Source organism: Vulpes lagopus, chromosome 3 (genome assembly GCF_018345385.1).
Source record: "Vulpes lagopus strain Blue_001 chromosome 3, ASM1834538v1, whole genome shotgun sequence".
Lineage (NCBI taxonomy): Eukaryota > Metazoa > Chordata > Mammalia > Carnivora > Canidae > Vulpes > Vulpes lagopus.
In genome coordinates this window covers 158,001,137-158,025,709 of record NC_054826.1, presented here as the reverse complement: position 1 = coordinate 158,025,709, position 24,573 = coordinate 158,001,137, and the positions used below count along the sequence as shown (strand labels likewise).

The window sequence follows — 24,573 nt, the reverse complement described above, 5'->3', positions numbered from 1 at the left end:
TTTTTCTGGCATGTTTTGTGTACACCTGCCACTGTAACTCAAGAGCGAGAGTGTGGAGATGATGCACAGACTGGAAATAACATTAGTGTAAATTTCCATTAGTGTATAACTTCTAGGTAACAGTATCTGTAAGTGGTTGTGTATATGTAGTTTTTCTGAGAATTGTTAAGTCCTAATTTAGTTATTATAATTTTTGAAGGTTCAAACCAAAAAATTTCAGTATGATTTCAATTATAGACGTATATAGCTTAATGGTTAAGAACATAGGCTCTGGAATTAAGCAAACATGGATTCAGATCCTGTCTCTAGGATTTTTAGCTAAGAAACCTAAGCAAGCCTTGACTGTTCTTAAACTCAGCTTCTTCATAAGTAAGATGGAGGACTGCATTAGGATCAACTTTATAGAATTGTGAAGATTAAGTGAGATAATAGGTATCATTTTATTTTAATTTTTTTCCTTTTTCAAGTTTTTATTTAAATTCCAATTAGTTCATACACAGTGTAATATTAGTTTCAGGTGTAGAATTTAGTGATTTATTTCTTACATACAACACCCAGTGCTCATCACAAGTGGAATTTTTGTGATTTATCCCCATCACTCATTTAACCCATCCCTCGCCCACCTCCCCTTCAGCAACCCTCAGTTTGTTCTCTATAGCTAAAAGTCTCTTTTCTGGTTTGCCTCTCTTAACATGTATCATTTTAACCCAGGCACATGGTAAACACTTGCTATCCTATTATAGTTATAGTCTAGCATTTTTATGAGGCCTGTTCTAAGGTTATTTTAAAGTTTCATGGTTACAGGTAGATTGGTGTCACATGTTCATAACTTGTTTTACAATGATATTGTTCAGTCATTTTCTCCAGACAACATTGTGTCTGGGAATTAATTTGATCCTTCTCATGTTATATCAGTAATTTAAATTTGAATTTCCTGAAACAAGGTATTTAAGTCATGTTTAAAATTACTTGTTTGAGCGATCCCTGGGTGGTCCAGCGGTTTAGCCCTTGCCTTTGGCCCAGGGCGTGATCCTAGGATCTTGGAATCAAGTCCTACATCGGGCTCCCTGCGTGGAGCCTGCTTTTCCCTCTGCCTGTGTCTCTGCCTCTCTCTCTCTCTCTCTCTCTCTCATGAATAAATAAATAAATAAAATCTTTAAAAAAAATAAAATACAGTTACTTGTTTGAGGGGCATCTGGCTGGCTCAGGAGAACACAAGACTGTTGATCTCAGGGTTCTGAGTTTGAGCCCCACATTGAATGTAGAGATTACTAAAATTAAATAAGTAAACTTTAAAAAAATGAAGTTATATATTTGAGAAAGTAAAGAAAATATTCTTTGTAAATATACTTTTTCTTTGTGTTCGAAAAGAAAATGTCATCCTGAAGGACAAATACTTTGTAAAAGTATTTATTTTAGATATAGCTAAGATTACTGGCTTTCTTTGATTCCTGATCTTGACATATGCATAGGAGGAAAACAAAAAACAATAATGGATATACCTTTTTGCTATCATGTATAATTATTTAGCAACTTCTCTTGATTCTGCCTCCATAATGTAGCTCTCATTCATTCTCTTTTCTCTGTACCCTCATTAAATTTTGCTTGGATTTAGTAATCTCCTAATTAGGTTCCTTCTTCTGGTTTCTCTCCCCATTGGTACACATATACCTAGTTTTTAGAGTTCTCTTCTTGGTGCAGAGCTCCCATCTTGTCACTCCCAAGTTCTCAATTACTTTTTTGACCTGTTAGTGTTACTCTCCCATATACACCAGCCAAACTGAGCAAAAAAAATCTCTTCCAGAACTGAAATTCTTTTCTAAGATTTGTCATATAATCAACTCTTAAGTTTTTAGTAAATTTTTCATGTTCTTTTTACATTCTTTTTCTGATACTGTTCCTTTGCATAACTCAACATGATCTGAAGCACTTTTTTTTCTGCCTATGGAATATATCTCTGTTCAAAACTATTTCCTCTGTGCATTCTTTTTTTTTTTTTTTTTAAGCCAGAGGGAACCTCTTGTACCTTTCTCTATTCCATAATATTTGTTGGTCTTAGTGGTACCATTTAAAAACTCCTCTGACTCTGATTTCTGAATAAAACGAGAACACAAAAAAAGAGCCTAATGTGGATTAAACAGTAGTTTTAACTTTATTTGGAACTTTTTTTTGCTAATGTCTGGATTGGAAAATACGGTAAGGCTTTCTACACTGTCCTCCTTTCCCCTCAAAAAAATTCTCTGGAGAGAAGCTGTGAATGCAGTGAAAATGCCTAGCACACTTAGCTAATTGTATATAGATTCTCTTCCTGCCTTACAATCCCTGCCAACTCTGTCCAGCTCAGGAGAATGTGACCCAGCACCAAAGTGATGGGTTTGCAGACTTGTCCTTTCTCTAGAAGACTCAAAAGAGAACAGTTGTGCACGCCAAGAGCCATGCATAAACGGCTTTTTGCCATTTCCTTCTACTTAATGGCACTTAGGTTCTTGCCATATGGAGGAGCAAATAAAGAGGTGAAGGGGTAATTTAAAGTGTTAATCCCGTATAGCTGCTTCCCAGAAGAAGATGGGAATGGAAGTCCCATATGAAATATAAAATTGTGGGGCGTTCAATGGTTTTCTCTGTGGAATTCAATACTTTTGACAGTAAATAATTATTTATGTAGACATCCCAGGCTTTTGTATTAGATCATAATCTTGTGGGCAGGTAGAGTATTTAATTCTATCCTTTTCAATGCCTGATACTATGGCTTCACTGTAGTATAGATACTCAGTGGTCTGAGGGTCTTAACAAAATGTTTATCAGAATTACCTCTGTAGCTTTTCAACAGCATGGATTCCTAGGCTTTGCTCCAGAACTATTGAGTTTGAAACTTTGGGATTGGGATTGTGAAATACATTCATATTTCATAGTTCAGTAGATGATTCTCATATACATTTCTCTTTAAGAGGTCTTTCAAGTAATACATAAATGGTAGACATCATTAATTTTAATTTTACATTTATCAGTCTTTCCTTTATGGTTCATACTTTTTTGTGTATTGTTCAGAAGATATAAAGAGAATTGTTTTGTTTTTTTCTTTGGGAAATTTTAAAGTTTTTATTTTTTAAAATTTTCATATTCAGTGTTATATTAGTTTCAGATGTATAATATAGTGATTCATCATTTCTGTACGTGACTCAGTGGTCATCATGATAAGTGTACTCTTAATCCCCTTCACCTGTTTCATCCATCCCTCCACCCACCTCCCCTCTGGGTAACCATCTGTTTGTTCTTTGCTAACCATCAGTTCTCTATAGTTAAGAGTCTGTTTTTTGGTTTCTCTCTTTTTTCTTTGTATGTTTCTTAAATGCCACACGTGAGTGAAATTGTATGTATTTGTCTTTCTCTCACTGACTTAGTTAGCATTATACCCTCTAGATCCATCCATGTTTTTGTTGCAAATGGCAAGATTTCTCTTTTTATGGTTGGGTAATATTCCTGTGTGTGTGTGTGTGTGTGTGTGTGTGTGTGTGTATACACACCACATCTGGACAGTTGGTCTGCTTCCGTAATTTGGCAGTTATAAATAATGCACTAAATATAGGGGTGTATATATCTTTTCAGATTAGAGTTTTCATATTCTTTGGGTAAATACCCAGTAGTAAAATTACTGGATCATGGGGTAGTTCTATTTTTAATTTTTTGAGGAACCTCTATTTTGTTTTTCCACAGTGGTGGTACCAGTTTTAATTCCCACCAGCAGAGCACAAGGATTCTTTTTTTTACATATCCTTGCCAATACTTGATGTTTCTTGTATTTTTGATCTTAGCCATTTTGAAAGGTGTGAGGTGATATCTTATTTTGATTTTCATTTGCATTTCCTTGATGATGAGTGATGTTGAGCATCTCTTTATGTGTCTTTTGGCCATCTGGATGTCATCTTTGGAGAATGGTCTGTTCACATCTCTACCCATCTTTAATTGGATCATATGTGTCTTGGTGTTGAGTTCTATAAGTTCTTTATATATTGTGGATCCTAATCCTTTATTGGATATGTCATTTGCAAATATCTTCTTCCACTCAATAGGTAGTTTTGGTTTTGTTGGTTGTTCTCTTTGTGATGCAGAAGCTTTTTATTTTTATGTAGTCCCAGTGGTTTATTTTTGCTATTGTTTTCCTTGTCTCAGGAGACATTTCCAGAAAAATGTTGCTATGGCTTGTGTCAGAGAATCTACTGCCTGTGTTCTCTTCTAGGGTTTTTATGGTTTCATGTCTCACATTTAGGTCCTTAATCCATTTGAGTTTATTTTTGTGTATGGTATAAGAAAGTGGTCCAGTTTCATTCTTTTGCATATAGCTGTGTTTTCTGAACACCATTTGTTGAAGACACTGTCTTTTTTCATTAGATATTCTTTCCTGCTTTGTCACAGATTAACTGGCCATATAATTGTAGGTTTAATTTTGGATTTTCTATTCTGTTTTGTATGTCTCTTTTGGTGCTAGTACCATACTGTTTTGATTACTATGGCTTTGTAGTAAATTTTGAAATTTGAGTTTGTGTATCTCCGGGTTTGTTCTTTTTTTAAGATTGCTTTAGCTAGTCAAGGTCTTTTGTGGTTCCATGCAAATTTTAGGATTGTTTGTTCTAGCCTGAGAAAAAATTCTATTGGTATTTTGCTAGAAATTGCACCACTACATCTGTAGGTTGCTTTAGGTAGTATGGACATTTTAACAGTATTTGTTCTTCTAATCCATGAGCATGAAATATCTGAATGAGTCTGAAATGAGTCTCTTGTAGGCACCATAGAGGTGGGTCTTGCTTTTTATCCATTCTGTATCTTACATCTTTTGATTGGAGGGTTTGTCCATTTATATTCATAATTATTGATAGGTAATCATTAATAGGTATATCCTTATTGCCATTTTGTCACTTTTTTTTTTTTAATAGTTCTCTGTTCCTTTCTTCACTTGCTCTTTTCTCTCATGGGTTGCTGGTTTTATTTAGTGACATACTTGAATTCCTTTCTCTGTATTTTTTTGCATATATATTTCTGGTTTTTATTTGTGGTAACCATTAGATTTATATATAACATTTTATGCATATAGCAGTCTGTATTCAGTTGATGATTGTTTATGTTTGAACACATTTTTTATTCCTATGTCCCCAACATTCTGCGTATATGGTATCATAATTTACATCCTTTTATTTTGTGAGTCCCTTGACTGATTTTTATAGACACACTTAATTTTACTGTTTTGTGCTTTCTACTTATCTTATTCCTACTCATGGCTTTTCCTTTCCACCCAAGAAGTCCACTTTAACATTTCCTATAGGGCTGGTTTAGTGGTCATGAACTCCTTTAACTTTTGTTTGTCTGGGAAACTCTTTATTTCTCCTTCTATTCTGAATGATAGCCTTGCTGGATAGAGTATTCTTGGCTGCAGATTTTTCCCATTTAGCACTTTGTATATAAAATGTGGCACTCCTGTTTCTAGCCTACAGAATTTCTGGTGAAAAATCAGCTAATAGCCATATGGGGTTTCCTTGTATGTAACTTTTATTTTCTCTTGCTGAAAGAGAGAGAGAAAATTCTCTCTTTATCTCTACTTTTTGCCATTTGAGTTACTATGTGTCTTGGTGTGGACCTCCTTGGGTTGTTCTGGTTGGGAGCTCTCTGCACCTCTTGGGTCTGAATATCTGTTTCCTTCCTCTAATTCAGGAAATTTTCAGCCATTATTTCTTCAGATACATTTTCTACTCCCTTTTTTCTCTATTCTCCTTCTCAGATCTGTATAATGCTGATATTATTATGTTTGGTGGTTCCCTTATTGTCATTTATTACTTTTTTTTCTCTCTCCTCTTCAACTTGATGGCCTTGCATTATTCTGTTCTTCCGGTTGCTCATCTGCTCTTCTAGTCTACTATTTATTCCATATAGTATACTTTAGCTTTCAGTTATTGAGTTCGTCATCTCTGACTGGTTACTTTCTGTGTTTTCTATCTCTCTCTTAGAGATCTCAATGAGGTCCTCCACTCTCTCAAGTCCAGTGAATATCTTTACGACCATTACTTTAAGTTCTCTTTCAGGCATATTACTTATCTCCATTTCATTTAGCTCATTTGCTGTGATTTTGTCTTGTTCTTTCATTTGGGACATATTCCTCTGTCTCCTCATTTTGTCTGACACTCTGTGTCTGTTTCTGTGTGTTAAGAAAATCAGTTCTTTCTCCTGCTGTTGAAATTAGTGGCCTCATGAATAAGATGCCCTGTAATGCTCTGTAGTGCAGTGTCCCCTGTTCACCAGAACCTGGCACTTCAGGGTTATCTCCTATGTGTGTTGCATGTACCCTGCTGTTGTGGCTGAGCCACTTTTGCCTTCAATCCAGTGTCGGAAGTGGCTCTCTTTGCCTTTTGTGGGCAGGGTTTGATCCCTGTGTTGTTAGTGGGTCAGGGCCACCTTAGGCTTGAATTGAGTCAGACCAGGCATTTGCCAGAGATGCAGTAGCACCAAACTGCAGGGTGCTTTCCCTGTGTTGTTTTCTGAGAGGCTTTTGTTTTTCGTTGGAACCTGCAGTCAGACCCTATGTCTGTTCCTAGCCCATTGCTGGGGCAGCAGTCAGATTGGTACATATGGTTATCTTCCCCTCTCCCAAAGCAGGAGTAACTTTGGGGTGTGCTGGCCCCTTTTGGGGCTCTTTGCACACCGGCAGGCTTTTGGCATGGATGGACTTTGGATGGACTCTGGCCAAGGGCCTGTTATGGGGTGTAGGTCCTCAAGAGAATATAGGGGTGGCTATGGGGTGTTAGCAAGTTTTATGAAGATCTGCCCTCGCAGGAAACCCAAAAAACTCCTGTTCAGGCTGGAAGCTTTGGAGGAGTAGATCTGCAGATGAATGCTGAGAAAGTTGCACTGTTAGCAAGCTAGCTAGAGCTTGCTCCAGCTGCGTTGGTTCCTATGGACATCCTTGTATCTAGGCTGTAGAGCAAGGGAGGGAAATGGTAGCTGCCAACTTTTGTTCTTAGAGAAGTCTCCCAAAGATCCCTGCCCTTCCAGCACATGCTTCTTCCCGTATACACCACGTGTTTTTCACACTGCTGCTTCTATGCTGTATCTTAGTGGGGTTGTTTGTTGTCAACTCTTTAAAGGTGGGAACTCAGTCTCCTATACCTCAGTTCCAGGTGTGAAGCCCCACTGATTGTAAGAACTCATAAAGTTAGCCTCCTCTGGTTTTCAAAACCAAACATAATTGAGATTGTCTTTCTAGTGCCTGGAGTGCTTGGTGTGGGGATCTACCCCTTTCCCCTATTTGTGCCCACTGTGTCCCTCCTGTGGATAATTTGTGGGTTTCTTTGGTTCCTAACCATGTCTCTGCCCTTCACCCGTCTTTGGTGTGGCCTTTTCTTTACATTTAGCTGTGGTCTTTTATGTCAGTGTTCGGTCATGTTCTGGGTTATTTATGTTGATATGGTTGTTATCTAGGGGCATTTGTGGAATCCTTACTAGGATCCTTCTACTCCACTATATTCTCCAGAAGTTCTCTGAAGTTTTGCTTTTTATATTTAGGTGTTTAATCTACCAGGAGCCAATTTTTTTAATATGTAAATAAGTTGTTTCCTCAGCACCATTCAATGTCTAATATATCTTTTTCTCACTGATTTGAAATGCCCCTGTCATGTGTCGGGTTGTGTTAAATGTGTGGACTCTGTTCTGTTAGTCTGTTTGTTCCTGCCTTGGTTTCACAGTGTCTTCATGACTGTAGCTTTATATAGTTTTATTATGAGTCTTGACACCTGGCAGGGTGAGTCCATTCACTGTGTTCTTTTTTAAGAATTGCTTTGCTATTCTTAGCCCTTTGCTTTTCTGTGTGAAGTTTAGGACACCTTGTCAAGTTTCATGAAAGCCTCTGGGGATTTTGATTACATTGCATTTATAGGTCAGTCTGTGGGAGAATTTAATCTTCATAATATTAATGTTTCCATCTAGAGATATAGTATGCTTCTTCATTTCTTTAAGTCCTTTATGTTTTTCATGACTTTTTATAATTTCCTTCATAAAGATGTTCTGTATTTTTATTAAGGCCCTTATGTTTAGTTGTCATTGTACATGGTATATTTTTTTAAATTTATATTTTCTGATTTTTTGTTGTCAGTATCTAAAATGTTGCTGGTATTTGTAGTTGAAGATTATCAAAACCCTTCTGAGCTCTTACTATTTCTACCACCAGTAACTTATACAGTTATAGTTTCTTTTGGAATTTTTATCTGGAACATATACCTGTGGATGATAGCATGTTTATTTTTACTTCTTTCTTTTCCACACTTAAGCTTTCTCTTTTCTTTTTCTTTTGTATTCTGCCCCCATCTTACTGCTTTGGGTAGATTTTTTGGCTCTTTTTACATCTGAAGAGAGCCGTGTAGAAAGACTACCAGTTAGCTGTCCCACCACACAGAATCAAAGACTGTGTTTCTGTTACTGTCACCCTCCGAGTGAGGTACAGGAGTGTTGATGGCAGGGGTTTCATGAAGACTGTGAAGGCAAATGATTGCTTAAAAATCAAGTTGGTACTATTTATTCAACTTTACTCTGCCTTACATATAATGGTATTCAGATGAAATAGGGGCTAAAGTCCCTGTCTTCAGATTGCCTCTAGTGTGATTGGACAGTTAAGACTTAATTTTACGAAGCAGTTAGAAAGCCATATAGGTTAGTATATGCCTCAATACTGAGCTATTTCATAAGACTCAGAACCTAAACTCCTTCCCCAAAGCATGAGATCCTTCTTTTAACTTTTCCTTCTTACCTCCATTCTTTCCCGTACTTCCCAACTGACATGCCCTCGGCCTGTTTAAGAGCCTAAGATAAAAACTGGAAAGTAACCAGATCTTGTTTGGGACATGTGATTATCTTTTGTTATCTGCTGCTATTTTTTTGCTGAAATATTTTGAATATCTTTTAAATTAACTTGGAAACCCATATACATATCATGAATATCAGGTAAAATATGTACAGTACTTGATGACTATATTATTTTTCCTTTTAAGTAAATAATTTTATAAATTTTGAAGAGTGGCTGTACATGGATGGTTTGTTGTAGTGGGGTACCTGCATGGCTCAGTCGGTTGAGTGTCCGACTCTTCGTTTAGGATCAGGTCATGATTTCACAGGTCATGGGATCAGCCCTTCATCTGGTTCTGTGCTCAGGGCAGAGTCTGCTGGAGATTCTCTCCCTCTTCCCTTGCCCCATTCATGTGCACCCTCTTGCTCTCTCTCTCTAAAATAAATAAATCTTTTAAAAAACCCCACATATGTTTGTTTGTTATACTGTTTTGATTCAAAATACACATCTATGCTACATACATAATTTTTGTACATATCAAATATTGCAAAATAAATATTTATCTTTCATATTAAACAGAAATTTGTGTTATTATCTTAATTATTTTGGGAAAAATTAGGCTTTAGTTGGTCACAATAACTAGTGAGAGATTAGTTAAATATGAGGTTAAAACCTAACACCAAGAAATAATGTATACCTCAGGAAACTCCTGTTATTGTATCATGCAGTGTATGCATCATTACATGGTTTGATAGTTTATTTCAGTAACAGTACATTCAGGATTAAGATTATTTTTTACTCACTTTGCTTAGGCTATTAGGGCTGGACTAAATTGCTGAATTTAATACCAGTGTGAAAATAAACCTGATTAACAACAAATGAAGCTTGCTAGCAGTTTCTTGGGGACATGATTTAGTTGAAAGACTGTTTTGTTTTGTTTTTGTTAAAGATTCTATTTATTTGAGAGAGAGAGAAAGAGAGCAGAGTGGAGTGAGGATCAGAGGGAAAGGGAGATGCAAACTCCCTGCTGAGCAGGGAGCCTCATGTGGGGCTCAGTCCTAGAACCCCAAGATCATGACCTGAACCAAAGTGAGATGCTTAACTGATTGAGCTGCTCAAGTGCCTCTAGTTGATAAGGGTTATGGAAATTAAGTTCAAGCTTGTTAATCTACACTGTAATTAGATTTCTTTTGAAATAAATTGGGCTTCATAGTTTGCTTATATTTTCTATGAAGAGTAGTTATTTGTAATAGCTGTATTAGCAAGCAAATCCAAAGCCATAAGTTTGATAAATATTGTTTTTTTGGCTGAGCAAAGAACTTTGAGATTCTTTCATACTGATGTGTAGGAACAAATTTAGCCCTTAAAAACAAACCAAAAATTTTTATAGCTTTGCAGTATTGCTTTGCATATTTCAGATACATGTTTAGGACTCATTATAATCTATTTTTTGAACAGAATGAAGTCATAGGATCTTAGGTCTCAAATATTTATTTAGCAAACATTTGATTGCCTAATATATGTCAACTATATTATAGGGCACTGGAGAGACAAGAATGAAGATTTCATCCTTGTTTAAGCAGCACAGTCTAGTTTTGGAGCTGTGTAGGCATTAAAAAATTGTATAGCACAGTAGACTAAGTACTATAATAATGCTTTTAGAAAGTGCTACAAAAACACCAAAGAAAAGCATAGATTATTCATCTTGGGGCTCAAGGAAGTCTTCACAGGTGTGACACTTAAAGAAAGATCATCCACCAGAAAGATAATTAAGAAAGGAGCATTTCAAGCAGAGCAAACAATGAGTTAATAAGCCTGTTAGTTCTTGGGAATATAGAATACATAGGGAAGTGGTGAGAAGTGAATCAAGGAAAGTGAGCAGGAGATACATAATGAAGGTCCTTGTTTTGTAACTTTAGGCAAAAGGAGCCACTGAGAATTATAAGAAGTCATAATCAAATTTATGTGTTTATGGGAGATTATGGAAGTGTTGACTGGTAAAGTTTAAATATTTTATCCATCTTTCTGCTCTCTTATGCAAAGGATTTCATTGAGAGAGTGACGCCTCCTGTAAGGGAAAATTAGAGGTTTTTCCATACTAGTACTGACTGCACAAATTCTCTGGCAGAGAACAGAAAAACTATAAAGTGGGACCTCCTGACCACTAGAGAGACGTTATTCTTCTCTTTTGATAAGTAGCCAGATAGAACATTTAGTAATATTGAAAGAGCTTGGCAGCAAGAGGAAATAACTCAACCTATCATCTTGAATCAAATGTCAGACAACCCAGAGTTGACCCTCCAAAACCTTGTCCTTTTCCTTTCCTGCAGAATCACTGTGGTCGGAGCATAAACTCCCTGAGGGTTTATTTTTAGGGAGTGACATGAATTACAGGCTTAATTTGTATACTCAGACTTCTAAATATACAGAGTACAAATTGCAGAACATTTAAGAAATTTGGCTTAATAATGTCCTCCTATGTCTTATGGTTCATCTTAATATCAAAGTGTTTATAATACTACAGACTATTGTTATATATATAAGTCAAAATTGGTCAGAGCTGAAAACACTGTAATGACAATAGTTGGGGTGCCAGAAACAAGAGAAATTCCTGCTGTTTGCCTTTGCCTCTTTTGTATTCAAGTTACATCTTATTAGCCTGGATTTCCAAGTCATAGACTAACACGAGACCATTGTATGATCTAGAAAAAGGCAAATGTAGCCCCTTAGACAGGGCACTTTTGTGATAAGAGAAAGGTTCACCTTCGTCCTAGAAGATGCAAGCCCAGGATATGGGCTGGATTTTTGCCCCGACTTGTCTCATTGGCCAGTGTCTTTTGTGTAGTGTACAAAGTGACCAGCTCTCACTAGTGACCCTGTTCAAGTCTCTATACTGCAGACCTTACCTTACTCTTTGTTCCACTTTGGGTTATCCAGTCTTTTCTTTTTCTGCTAAGAAATGGTGAAAATGCTGTTATTCCTTTTTCTTTCCTTTTATTACTCATTTTACATTGGCAGCTGTATTTCCCAGTTAGGAATCACAGTTGTTATATTGGGCAGTCATGGCATATAAGAAGTTTTGATAAATAGGGAAAGCCAGAGACAACTGTTTTAGAAATCTCTTTTGGGTAGATCAATAGTACCAGGCTGTTTTGTACATGTGTTATTTCACATAGTCAAAACTATAAGTTGTAACACATCAAGAACTGATGAGTTTTTTCTTTGGTTTCAGTGGATTTCATTGTTATTCTTTCAATATTAAGATACATAGAGGGAAAAATCAAGAAAATACCATATCCTGGCTCTCTTTGTTCTTTTACTTCCTAAGATTATGTTGTTTTAAATTTTTTGTATTCCAACTTTTTTTTTCCTCTAAAACTAATACTATAGCATTTTAAACCTAACCAAACAGCTGTCTACAGTATATACATGGGGCAGGTAGTCATAGTCATATAGATAGACAAAGAGCAGCAATAGTTTTAAAGATTTCTTAATTATTTTAGCAGATTGTAGCAGACTAGAAAATAACTTGTCTTGTCGGCAGCAGGAACTTTTCCACTTTTCTTAAACGATAGAAAAGACAAGGTTCCAAATCTTATTTAAGTCGCTAAAAATCATCTGGGGAATAGCTGCTGACATAGAAGTCAGATGACATTGAGACATTTGGCAGCTTTCCTCTTTTTGCTGGTGTTATAAAACCCACAGTGGACAGCCTGGATTTTAAAAGAGTGGCATCTTTGGAATCTCCACTAGAATCTACTGAGGTTAAAATAGACCTGATGGCTTCTTAAGCGACAGAAGATAGAATGTGCCTAAGGGTGGCAAAAGTGAGACATGCAGAAAATCCATTTGGATTGGTTTGAAGAAGTACATGTGGGCCTGAAGTTCTAAGTTCCAAGGTTGAAGTGTCTTCTCATTTTCTTCTTTCTTTTTTTCTTTTTTTTTTTTTTTAACTTTCAAGCAAATTCTGCTTTGAAAAAGGCTTAAGTAATACGTGAATTATGAGATTGTGAAAGAAGGAACAAGGCTTGAATCCAGTCAGATTTTTGGCCTAAAAATGTGTGACTGTTGAGTTAAAAGTAAACATACTTTTAGTGTCCTTCCAAAGAAGAACATAGCTTATGTCTATAAAACATGAATGTTTTAAAAGTTCGAGTGATTGAGATAGGTAAAGCAATGTTTTAAAAAGTTTTAGGTTTTAGGGTTGGGGCGCCTGGCTGGCTCAGTTGGTAAAGTATGCTACTCTTAATCTCAGGGACATGAGTTCAAGCCTCAGGGTGGGCATAGAGATCGCTAAAAAAAAAAAAAAAAAAAAAAAAAAAGAAGAAGAAGAAGAAGAAGAAGAAAGAAAAATAAAAATGTGGTAACTTATAGTATATTTTTTATATTTAATCCCCCAATTATTTGGAAACTATTTTAGGCACTTCTAAGGTTAAAGATTTGGCATCATATATTTTAGGTTTCCATAAAAGTATCATAAGTTTAATTTAGAGCTGAGTACTGAGAAAAGAATTTTAACAGGACTCTGAAAAGAAGTAAGAGTAATGTAATAGGCAAAATGATTCAGGGGAGATACAGGAAAGGTTTTTTAAAATAGGGATTTTCAGAGATGCCTGGGTGGCTCAGTGATTGAGCATCTGTCTTTGGCTTAGGGCGTGATCCCGGGGTCCTGGGATCAAGTCCCACATTGGGCTCCCTGCAGGGAGCCTCCTTCTCCCTCTGCCTGCGTCTCTGCCTCTCTCTTTCTGTGTCTCTCATGAATAAATAAATAAAATTTTTTAAAAAGGAAAAATAGTAGGGATTTTCATTTCTTAGGGATGGTCAAATAACAAGTTTTATTTAGTTTATATCAAATATTGAAGTATTTGCAATCTGTTGAATGCTCTTTTGAGAACTGTAGGAACCATCAGGAAAAAAAGATGAAAGATGAGGAAGTCCATAAATAGTTGTTTCAGTTCAGCTGGTCAGACAGGCTATATATTCAGGCAATTGTTAAGTAAAAATTCAGGTAGTGGAGGGGTGCCTGGGTGCCTCAGTGGTTAACTGCCTGACTCTTGGTTTTGGCTCCGGTTGTGATCTTAGGGTTGTGAGATGAAGCCCCATGTTGGGTTCTGCACTGGCCATGGAGCCTGCTTAAGATTCTCTTTCTCCCTCTGCCCCTCCTGCCCTAAACCACTCTCCATGCTCCCACACTCTCTCTCTCTCTCTCTAAAAAAAAAAAAAAAAAAAAATTCAGATTGTGTATTAAATTGTACATATACTGGGATGCTTGGGTGGTTCAGTGTTTGAGCATCTGCCTTTGGCTCAAGGGTGTGATCAAGTCCCATATTGAGCTCCCTGCATGGAGCCTGCTTCTCCCTCTACCTGTGTCTCTGCCTCTTTCTTTCTCTCTCATGAATAAATAAAATCTTAAAAAAAAATAAATTGTACATATTCTTATCTTTTACACAGTAATATGAGTAGTTAATATTTATTGAATGCTTACTTTATGCGTACTAACTCATTTAATCCTATGAGGTAGGATTTTATTTCTACCTATGAGGTATAGTGAATAGTATAGTATTAGTATAATACAGTATATAATATTAGTATAGTATACTATAGTATATTGCTATATTATGTATTATAATATAGTATAATATAGTATTAGTATAGTATTATATATGGTACTATGTGTACCATATATAATTTGGTATAATACAAAGTATACTAAATGGCATATAGTACACATTATATAATATATAGTATGATAGTATATAATATAGTATAATAGTACAGGATATAGTACAGTCAAAGCTGAAAGGTCTTTTAGTAATTATTAGAGAACAAGGTTAGGTAAGGTGAGCAGAAATTATAGAAAGCTTTGAAAACCAGATGAGGAGCCATTGAAGATTTTTGATTGGAAAGTGGCTTTTTTTGTTTTAGTTTCAATAAAGCCTTCTTGTACCTAATTAGGCTATTCCTGTCTAACAGTTACACATACTAAATGTAAGAGCCTGTGAAAGCATTTAGCAGAATGCCATGGCCACTACTATTAGGCACTCAGAAAATGTGAGTTGAGTCTGAATCCTGTAAAGGACTTGTAAACTCTTTGCACTGAGATAAGATATGAGAAAGGAATGCTCTAACAGTACTCTCCAATAGAAATACAATGTAAGAGACGAAGGTAATTTAAATATTCCAGGAGGCACGTGAAAAAGTAAAATTAAAGAGGTGAAATTAATACATTTTCTTAAACCTGATTTATAGTAATAAGATTTTTTTTTTTTGGTACGAAGCTTTCAGAATTGATTGTGTATATTACACTTAAAGGACATTTCAATTCTGACTAGCCACATTTCATGTGCTCAATTATGTTGGACACCACAGCTCCATAGTTTCATAGCATGGAATCTGGTGTCCGATGACCTGTTTTGAATCCTGCCATTCCATTTCTTAACTGTGTGAGTATGGATCAACACTTAGCATTTCTGTACGTTAGCTTCTGGATATATAAAATGAAAAAAAGAATAGTAGGTAACTCAAAGGATTAGTTTAAGAATTATGAGATAATGTATGTAAAGCATGTAACTTGGTTTCTGGCAAATAGTAAGTGTAAAATAAATGTATATTGGTTTCATCACATTGTTACTGCCATTAAATAGCAAGCATAGCTTAGTTTCTATGTCTTCTTCCTGCAAATAGTGATTATCCCCACCAAAACATTCCTGCTTAAAATTCTAAACCAATCACTATAGCAAAGAAATATTGATAAGCCAGGAGGAAGAAGGTTGTGAGTAGTACCTGCATGACATTGGAGTCTCCCACAACTACTGGTATTCTACTATGGGATACATATCAACTTTTTCCTTTTTTCTTTTCAGATAAATTATTTTCAATTTGCTATTATACTTACAGACTCACCAGATCCTTTGACTTTTTGAACTTAGCATCACTATAGGTGCTTCCTCTATCAGAGAATAAAACTCCTGTCTAATAATTTTTTAGTTTTTATTTATTTGAGAGAGAGAGACCAGAGTGAGAGAGCACATGAGTGGAAGGGAGGCACAGAGGGAGAGTGAGAAGCAGGCTCCATTCCAGGACCCCAGGATCAGATGGTTGACCTACTGAGCCACCCAGGCGCCCTCATGTCTAAATAATTTATAGCTTTACTATCAACACTGAAATACTTTATTGTCTTTTCTGCTCTCAGCCATTTGGGGGCAAGATATATAGATGCATTGTTTTCCTTCCTTCTATGTAAACACTTAGGGGAAAGTACACAAAACAAAAAAGCATAGTGATTTATCCTACTCTCTTGTGTAGCTATCATGTAGATCAAAAAAAAAAAAAAAACATTGCAGGGGTGCCTGGGTGGCTCAGTGGGTTAAACGTCTGATCTTGGGGTCCTGGGGATTAAGCACCACATGAAGCTTCCCGCTCAGTGGGAGTCTCCTTCTCCCTTTCCCTTCGCCTCTCCCCCTGCTAACTCTCTCTCTCTTTCATATAAATAAAATCTAAAAAAAAAAAAAAAAAAAAAAAAACACGTTAAAAATTAAAACATTGCCAGGGGACCTGGCTGGCTCAGTTGATAGAGCATGTGACTTTTGATCTCAGGTTTGAGTTTGAGCCCCACATTGGGTGTAGAGATTGTTTTAAAAAAATAAAATCTCAATAATAATAATGATAATAAAGTAAAACATTGACAACTCCCTAGAAGGTCCCCTTGTACCCAGTCCCAGTCAACAGCCCTCCCTTATACACCTAAAACTAACCACTGTCCTGATGCTCATTCTCATTACCTCCTGGCTTTTCTTACAGTTTGACCAACTAAATGTTGAGCACTGTAGTTTAATTTTGCTTGTTTTTGAATTTTATGTGAATAAAATCGTACATATAATTCTTCACTCAACATGTGAGATTCATCCTTGTTCTTTCATATAGCAGCAATTCTTTATTGTTGTACAGTATTTCATTGTTTGAATATACCCCAATTCAGGTATTCTATGGTTGATGGACAATTGTGGGTTTTTTCTAATTTGGAGTTGTTATAAGCTGTGGTGTTACAAACATTCTTTTGCATATAAACATGGATTTCTGTAAAAAAACAAACAAACAAACAAACAAAAACCTAAGGATAGAATTGCTAACCACAGAGAATGCAGTCTTGAACTTACAGAAATGCTGCCAAACTCTCCAAAGTGGTTCTACCAATTGACATTTCTATCAGGGGTATGTGAGTTTCCATTCTTGTACACCTTTAACAAACAAACAAACAAATTTGCCATTTTTTCCAATTTATATCATTCTATTAGATGTGTAATGATAATGTGGTGTTTACAACTTTTTTCTGCTAAGAAAAATTTGATTAAATGTTTCTGAAAATATTGACTAACATGAAGCCATTCGTTTTCAGTTTTCCATCCTGTCCCTGTCTTTCAGTACTACAATCAAGAGTTTATACTTTTTGGAAAGAGTATTTTAAATTTTAACTTGATTCATGAAAGTGGGTAGTTTGAGATCTTGTTCAGTATTCTTTCTTTATGCTTTTTATTGGCTTATCTAAAAAACAGATGTATTATTTCTCTTCATAACTTAAGCTGCCATTCCAGGAATCATAACAGTTACTGAAAATGAGAGGTATGGTCTGTGGTTTACGAAATTAGATTTAATGAATAAATCTTTCCAATTCCTTCCAGCCATTTTTCTTTGTTAGGATTTTTTTTTTTTTTTTTTTGAGTAAAGTACTAGCTGGTTACTGTTGAGTGAAGTAAAACAGACTTTTAACAGCCCCTGGGTAATGTCTGAAAGGTAAAGTGACATAAGATAAATGTCTCTGTTCCACTCTGAAAATAGCAAAAGTCATATGGAACCAAGATTTAACTTAATTGACTTGTAACTTAATCCTGCTTTAAAAGAGGTTTGGCATAATGAAAACTGTACTGTGATTTCATTTTGCACAACTAATACTAACAATGGAAAAATAACTAAGAAGATAAAGGTTTGAAAGTTGTAAATGCCAGTTCAGTTTTATAAATGATTTATTCCAAAGCTTGTGCATTTTTAAAAATCCCATATTCTCTGAAAAGAAAATAATGGGAATTTTTCTGGGTAATTGAATGTCCAAAAATACCTATCTTATACTGTTTATAAGCATAAAACTAATTATGTTGTTTAGTTCTCAGGTTCAATGTAAAATTTAAATTCCTAAAAGAGTGTATATTTTTGAAAATAAAATAATTTCTGATTTTGTTCTGCAAATAGTCATTTAGCAGTAGAAGGATTTTAAGCTGTGAAGTTAGGTACTTTAAAAAGATTGATGTAAACTTCATCTGAAAACAATTATACCTTAAACTTGGAAGATAAAAGGTTAAATTGTCAAATATGGGCTCACTAAATATAAAGTAGGAAAAAGAATATGCTATGTGTATGGTAAAATAACCAATACCTAAGAGGAATGAACCTTGTGCCAATAATGGCTTATTTGCTTTTCTGCTGGTTTACAGTTTGGAATATAAGTGGGTTGTAAAACTGAGTTTAAATTAATGGTTTGCGTTTAAAAAACTCTACATTTCCTATGCAGAATCACAAAAGTCAATGTTTTCTGGTATTTGAGGGTTTTAAATAGGACTTGGAAAATTTCTGGTAAAGGTAATGAACTTTATTTTGGGAAAAATGATGGAATAGAAATTTGGATGAATGAAAGCCAGAGAGATTTCTGGTTCCTTTTTAAAAAAGATAAAGTATCTGACAAATTTAGCTGATTGAGAATCAGTAAGAAAAATCATTATATATTTTGTTTTTTGCTTTTTTGTACTTCTAATATCATTTGTTTGCTACAATGTAGACGCATCTATAAGTAAGTTTAATATTTATTTGAAAATCCAATGTTACCAGGTTTCTGATGATAGATAGTATGTGAAGATTTTGAAACTCACATTCAGAATGTTGCATATGTTAATAGATAGACTGTCTTGACATGGCCAGATAAATCATTTGCCAATGTACTTAAACTTTTCAGCCCTTATAATCATTGGGGCAATTATATTTGACCTTCAGGTAGCCAGAATACACATCAGGGACCTAGCTCTGATTGTTTTTACCCTTTCAGTGTTTTAAAGTAGGCCCTCAGGACCAAAGAACTTAAAGATACTTTATCTATCTGTCTATCTATCTATCTATCTATCTATCTATCTATCTATCTATCATCTATCTATCTAATCTATCTTATCTATCTATCAGAAAGAGAATGAGCAGGGGGAGGTGCAGAGGGAAAGGGAGAGAGAATCTACAGACAGACTCCCTGCCTGACTTGGGGCTGGATTCCAGGATCCCAGGATCATGACTGGAGCTGAAACCAGCAATCAGCTACTTAACCAGCTGAGCCACCCAGGCCTAGATACCTTCTTGAATTGTTTTTCAATTGATAAGTTTATCACAAGTGACTGGCCAGACAACATTTTATGTTAATAATTCATTTAATTTGAATGAACCTACCAGTTCTCATAATTTGGGCAAAGTCACTTACAACTAATTTGCTGTGTTTCATACTTCTCTGGCATATGCTGATTTTACAATGTATGGTATATAATCCAATTCTAGTTATATACCTGTGTAATTATTACATATTCAGAAGCTTTTAAAATCTGATATTAAGTTTAATCCCTTGGGATACCTGGGTGGCTCAGTGGTTGAGCTCTGCCTTTGGCTCAGGGTGTGATCCTGGGGTCCCAGATGGAGTCCTGCATCAGGCTCCCTATGGGGAGTGTGTGTGTGTGTGTGTGTGTGTGTGTGTGTGTGTGTCTCATGAATAAATAAATAAATCTTAAAAAAAAAAGTTTAATCCTTTTTTAAAGTAACAATGTCTGCTTCGTTGCATTTTCTCCTCTGGCAGTGTTTCATAATTAGTTCAAAAATGAATACACTTTGAGAATCTTATCAGATGATATGCCACTGGTTTCTATTTATTGTTTTTCTTTTAAATTCTAGTCTAAATAAAGATGAAAGAAAGACGAAAAGACAGAAGCAAAAGAGACAGACAGACAGATATACTATAGAATATCAGTTTTGTAACTTTTCTTCTTTTACTTTTAAGATAAAGATACAGATAGCACCATGAAGGGGAATATGGATGAATTTGGCCTGCGAGACACCTTGAGCGTTGCATCAACTGATTCCTTTGCTTCAGCAGCAGAGGTAGGACAGTATGTTTCCAATGAGAATTTCTCATTATTTTTCACATAAAAAGTACACTTTGCCACTGTGCTGTAATTCAGTTGCCATTTATGTAGCGTTTACTATGTGGTCGATACCAGGTTACAAAAATGAATATAACATGAACATGAGTTTGCACAAGAGTTTATAGTCTTTTTAGAGAGGTAAACATGTAAACACATACTTTAGAAGGGCACTGTCATATACTGTGGATTACGGGTGAGACATAATTAGACTTAAGACAATTTTCTTATTGGAAAATAATATCTTCTATCAGGACTCTTAAAAATGTTTAGGTCCCTTAGCTTAGAAATCATACTTCTAGATATTTTTCTTGAAGATTTTTATTTATTTGAGAGGGAGAGCATGCAGAAGTGAAGGGCAGAAGGAGAGGGAGAGAGAAATGCAAGCAGACTCTAGGTTGAGTGCAGAGCCTCACTTAGGGCTGGATCTCACGACCCTGAGATCAAAAGCTGAGCTGAAACCAAGAGTTGGTCACTCAACCAGCTATGCCACCTAGGCACTTCTAGATACTTCTTTCAAGAAGGTGATCAGATTCAAAGATTTATATATAACAATAATCACTATGGCATTTTAACAATAATGGAAAACTGGAAATAGTCTAATGCATTATGGTGCATATATAACTTGAAATATTGTAGTGCCAGAAACATGTTTCCATTTATTTTTTTTTAATTTTTATTTATTTATGATAGTCACACAGAGAGAAAGAGAGAGAGAGAGAGAGGGGCAGAGGCACAGGCAGAGGGAGAAGCAGGCTCCATGCACCGGGAGCCCGACGTGGGATTCGATCCCGGGTCTCCAGGATCACGCCCTGGGCCAAAGGCAGGCGCTAAACCGCTGCGCCACCCAGGGATCCCTGTTTCCATTTATTTTTAATAAATGACATGGAAACATTCGTTAGGAGTAGTATGTAAAACTTTATACAGAGAGTATGATTTTAATTTAGTAATAAAAAGCTAAAAAACATGTATGGAGTATATTGTATAAGTAGGTACAGAAAAAAAGTCTAGATATAAATACTCTAGTGTGTAAACAGTGGTGATCAATGAATTATAAATTTATGGGTGATTTGTTTTCTACTGAGATTTAAATTTTGTATCAAAAGAGAATGCTTACAGAGTGTTCGTCTATTTGTAATTTTTTCTGCTTAAAACAACTTTAAAAATCATATGCCCAATTTTATCTTAGAATAACTTTTGGATATTAGTGCTCTCATTTTTTCATATAAATATTATCACACATCTGTAGTTCATGCTGTAGTGTAGAAAGCTTTGGATATTCCAGTATTCTGTACCCTAAGCCTTGATTCTGCCTTTTTAATTTATTTTTATTTATTTATTTTTAAGATTAAAAAAAAATTATTAGAGAGCAAGAGCAAGAGAGAGAGCTAGCAGGGAGAGGGGCCAAGGGAGAGAGAATCCCAAGTAGATTCTGCACTGAGTGCAGTGCCCAGTGTGGGGCTCAGTCTCACAATCCTGAGATCATGACCCAAGCCAAAATCAAGAGTCCGATGCTCAACCAGATGAGTCACCCAGATGTTCCTCTGCTTTTTTTAAAGCAGTACTGATCATAATCTTTAATCTTCTCAAGATTTTTATTTATTTGTATTTTAGCTATTGCTTACAGTAGCATCTCCTGAATTATTTTTTCCTTATATTTTTATATTTGTAAGTTTGAAATAGATAAAATATATCTACTTCTTTTATAGAAAAGATATATCCCTCCCTTTTACTATTTGATATAGACAGCCTTATCTCCTGTTCTTTTTTAAATTTTTTCCCCAGCTTTATTGAGATATAATTGATGTATAATGTATAAACTTAAGAGATACAGTATGATGATTTGATATATATATATATATATATATATATATATATATATATAGAGAGAGAGAGAGAGAGAGAGAGAGAGAGAGAGAGAGAGAGAGAGGGGTAATTACCGTAGTAAGATTAATCAATACATCCATCACCTCACAGGATTATGTGTGTGTGTGGGGGGGGGGGGGTTGAGAATGTTTAAGATTTACTCTCTCAGCAACTTTCAACTGTATAATACTTTTGTAGCTGTAGTTGTCATGCTGTGCAGTCAATCACCAGGATTTCTTCATCTTCTTGAAAGTTTGTACCCTTTGACCAACATTTCCCTATTTCCCTCACTCCCCAGCCTCTGGCAACCACCATTCTACTCTCTGTTTCTATGGGTTTAGCTTTTTCAGATTCCACATGTAAGTGATAGATGGATAGATAGACAAATACAGTATTTGTCTTTCTCTGACTTATTTCACTTAGCTTAATGCCTTCAGGTCCATCCATATTGTCACAAATGGCAAGATTTCCTTCTTTATCGTGGGTGAATAATACACTTTACATACACAGACACATACACACATTTACATCTTCTTTATTTATGTGTCATTGGACATTTAGGTTATTTCCATGTATTGGCTATTGTGATTAATACTGCAGTGAATGCGGCAGTGCAGATATCCCAAAATAGTGATTTCATTTCCTTTGAATATATACCCACAAGTGGGGTTGCTCAGATGATATGGTAGTTCTATTTTAATTTTTTGAGGAACTTCTGTATTGTTTTCCATAGTAGCTGTACCAATTTACATTCCCATCAACTGTGCAGGGTAATGTGAGCTTCCTTATTATCCTTACCCTTACCAGTATTCACTATCTCTTGTCTTTTGTATCAAAGCCATTCTAACAAATATGAGGTGGTATCTCATTGTGGTTTTGATTTGCATTTTCCTGATGATTAATGATGTTGAGGGCCTTTTCATATGTCTCTTGGCTATTTCTGTCAGTTTTTAATTGGATTTTTTTCTCCTATTGAGTTGTATGATTCCATGTATATTTTGGATATTAACTCCTTAATCAGATAGTTTATAGATATTTTCTACCATTCAGTAAGTTACCTTTTCATTTTGTTGTTTCTTTTGCTGTACGGAAAGTTTTCAGTTTGATAGAATCCCACTTAATTATTTTTGTCTTTGTTGCTTGTGATGTTGGTGTTATATCCAGAATATCATTGTTAAGACCACTATCAAAGAGCTTTTTCCCTATGTTGTCTTTTAGGAGATACATGGTTTCAGGTTTTATGTTTAAGTTAAATCTTTTTTTTTTTTTTAAAGTAGGCTCCACACCCAATGTGGAGCCCAGTGCAGGACTTGAACACACAACCCTGAGATCAAGACCTGAGCTGAGATCAAGAGTGGGAGGCTTAGGGCAGCCCCAGTGGCGCAGCGGTTTGGTGCCACTTGCAGCCTGGGGTGTGATCCTGGAGACCCAGGATCGAGTCCCACGTCAGGCTCCTTGCATGGCACCTGCTTCTTCCTCTGCCTGTGTCTCTCCTCTCTCTCTGTGTCTATGAATAAATAAATAAAAATTTTAAAAAATCAATAATAAAAAGAGTGGGAGGCTTAACCAGCTGAGCCACCCAGGTGCCCCTTATGTTTAAATCTTTAGTCACTTTAAGCTAGTTTTTGATGCAATTGTAAATAGGACTGTTTTGTTAATTTCTCTCTCTGCTACTTCATAATTAGTTTATAGAAATGCAACAGGTTTCTGTATATTGATTTTGTATCCTGTGACCCTACTGAATTCACTTATCTGTTCTAGTTTTTTGGTGGAGTCTTATATATAGCATAATGTCATCTGCAAAAAGTGACGGTCTTGCTTTTTCCTTACCAACTTGATTGCCTTTTATTTCTTTTTCTTGTCTGATTGCTATGGCTAGGACTTGCAGTAGTACTCTGAGTAGGAGTGGTGAGAGTGAACACCTTTGCCTTAGAAAAGTTCTTGATCTTAGGGGAAAAGCTCTCAGTTTTGGTATTGAGTATGATGTTAGCTATTGATTTTTCATATACAGTCTTTATTATGTTGAAGTATGTTCCCCATAAAAAAGTATGTTACTTTGTTGAGGGTTTTTATCATGAATGCATACTCTACTTTGTCAAAAGCTTTTTCTGTATCTGCTGAAATGATCGTATGGTTTTATCCTTTCTCTTTTTGATTGACTTGTGAATATTGGACTACCCTTGCATCCTGGGAATAATACATCCCATTTGATTATGGTGAATGATTTAACGTATTGTTGGATTCATTTTTCTAATAAAAATATTTGGGGGGATTTTTGCATCTATGTTCATTATAGATATTGACATGTAGTTTTCTTTTTTTGTAGTGAGTATCTGGTTTGGGTATCAGGGTAATGTGAGCTTCTCCAGGATCAGGCCCTGGGCCAAAGGCAGTGCTAAACTGCTTGAGCCACCTGGGCTGCCCCCATTTGTGTTTTCATTTTCATTTGTTACCATGTATTTTTTTTAATTTTATCTTTGATTTCTTGGTGACCCATTCATTTTTTTAGTAGTATGTTTCTTAGCCTCCATATGTTTTTTGTGTTATTTCCAGATTTTATCTTATTGTTGATTTCTAGTTTCAAAACATTTGTGGTTGGAAAAGATGCATGGTATGACTTTGTTTTGTTTTGTTTTGTTTTTTTTCAGTTTCTTGAGAGGCTTGTTTTGT

The 24,573-nt window shown here is 35.6% G+C and overlaps 1 protein-coding gene across 1 annotated transcript in view; it reads left to right on the top strand.

Annotated features, from left to right (window-relative positions):
- Positions 1-24,573, top strand: part of MIGA1 (mitoguardin 1) — a 69,280-nt gene that overhangs the window by 10,622 nt on the left and 34,085 nt on the right. Inside the window, exon 5 of the mRNA XM_041748582.1 lies at positions 19,896-19,996. Within this exon, the coding sequence (XP_041604516.1) occupies positions 19,896-19,996 (101 nt within the window). The remainder of the gene's footprint in view (positions 1-19,895; positions 19,997-24,573) is intronic.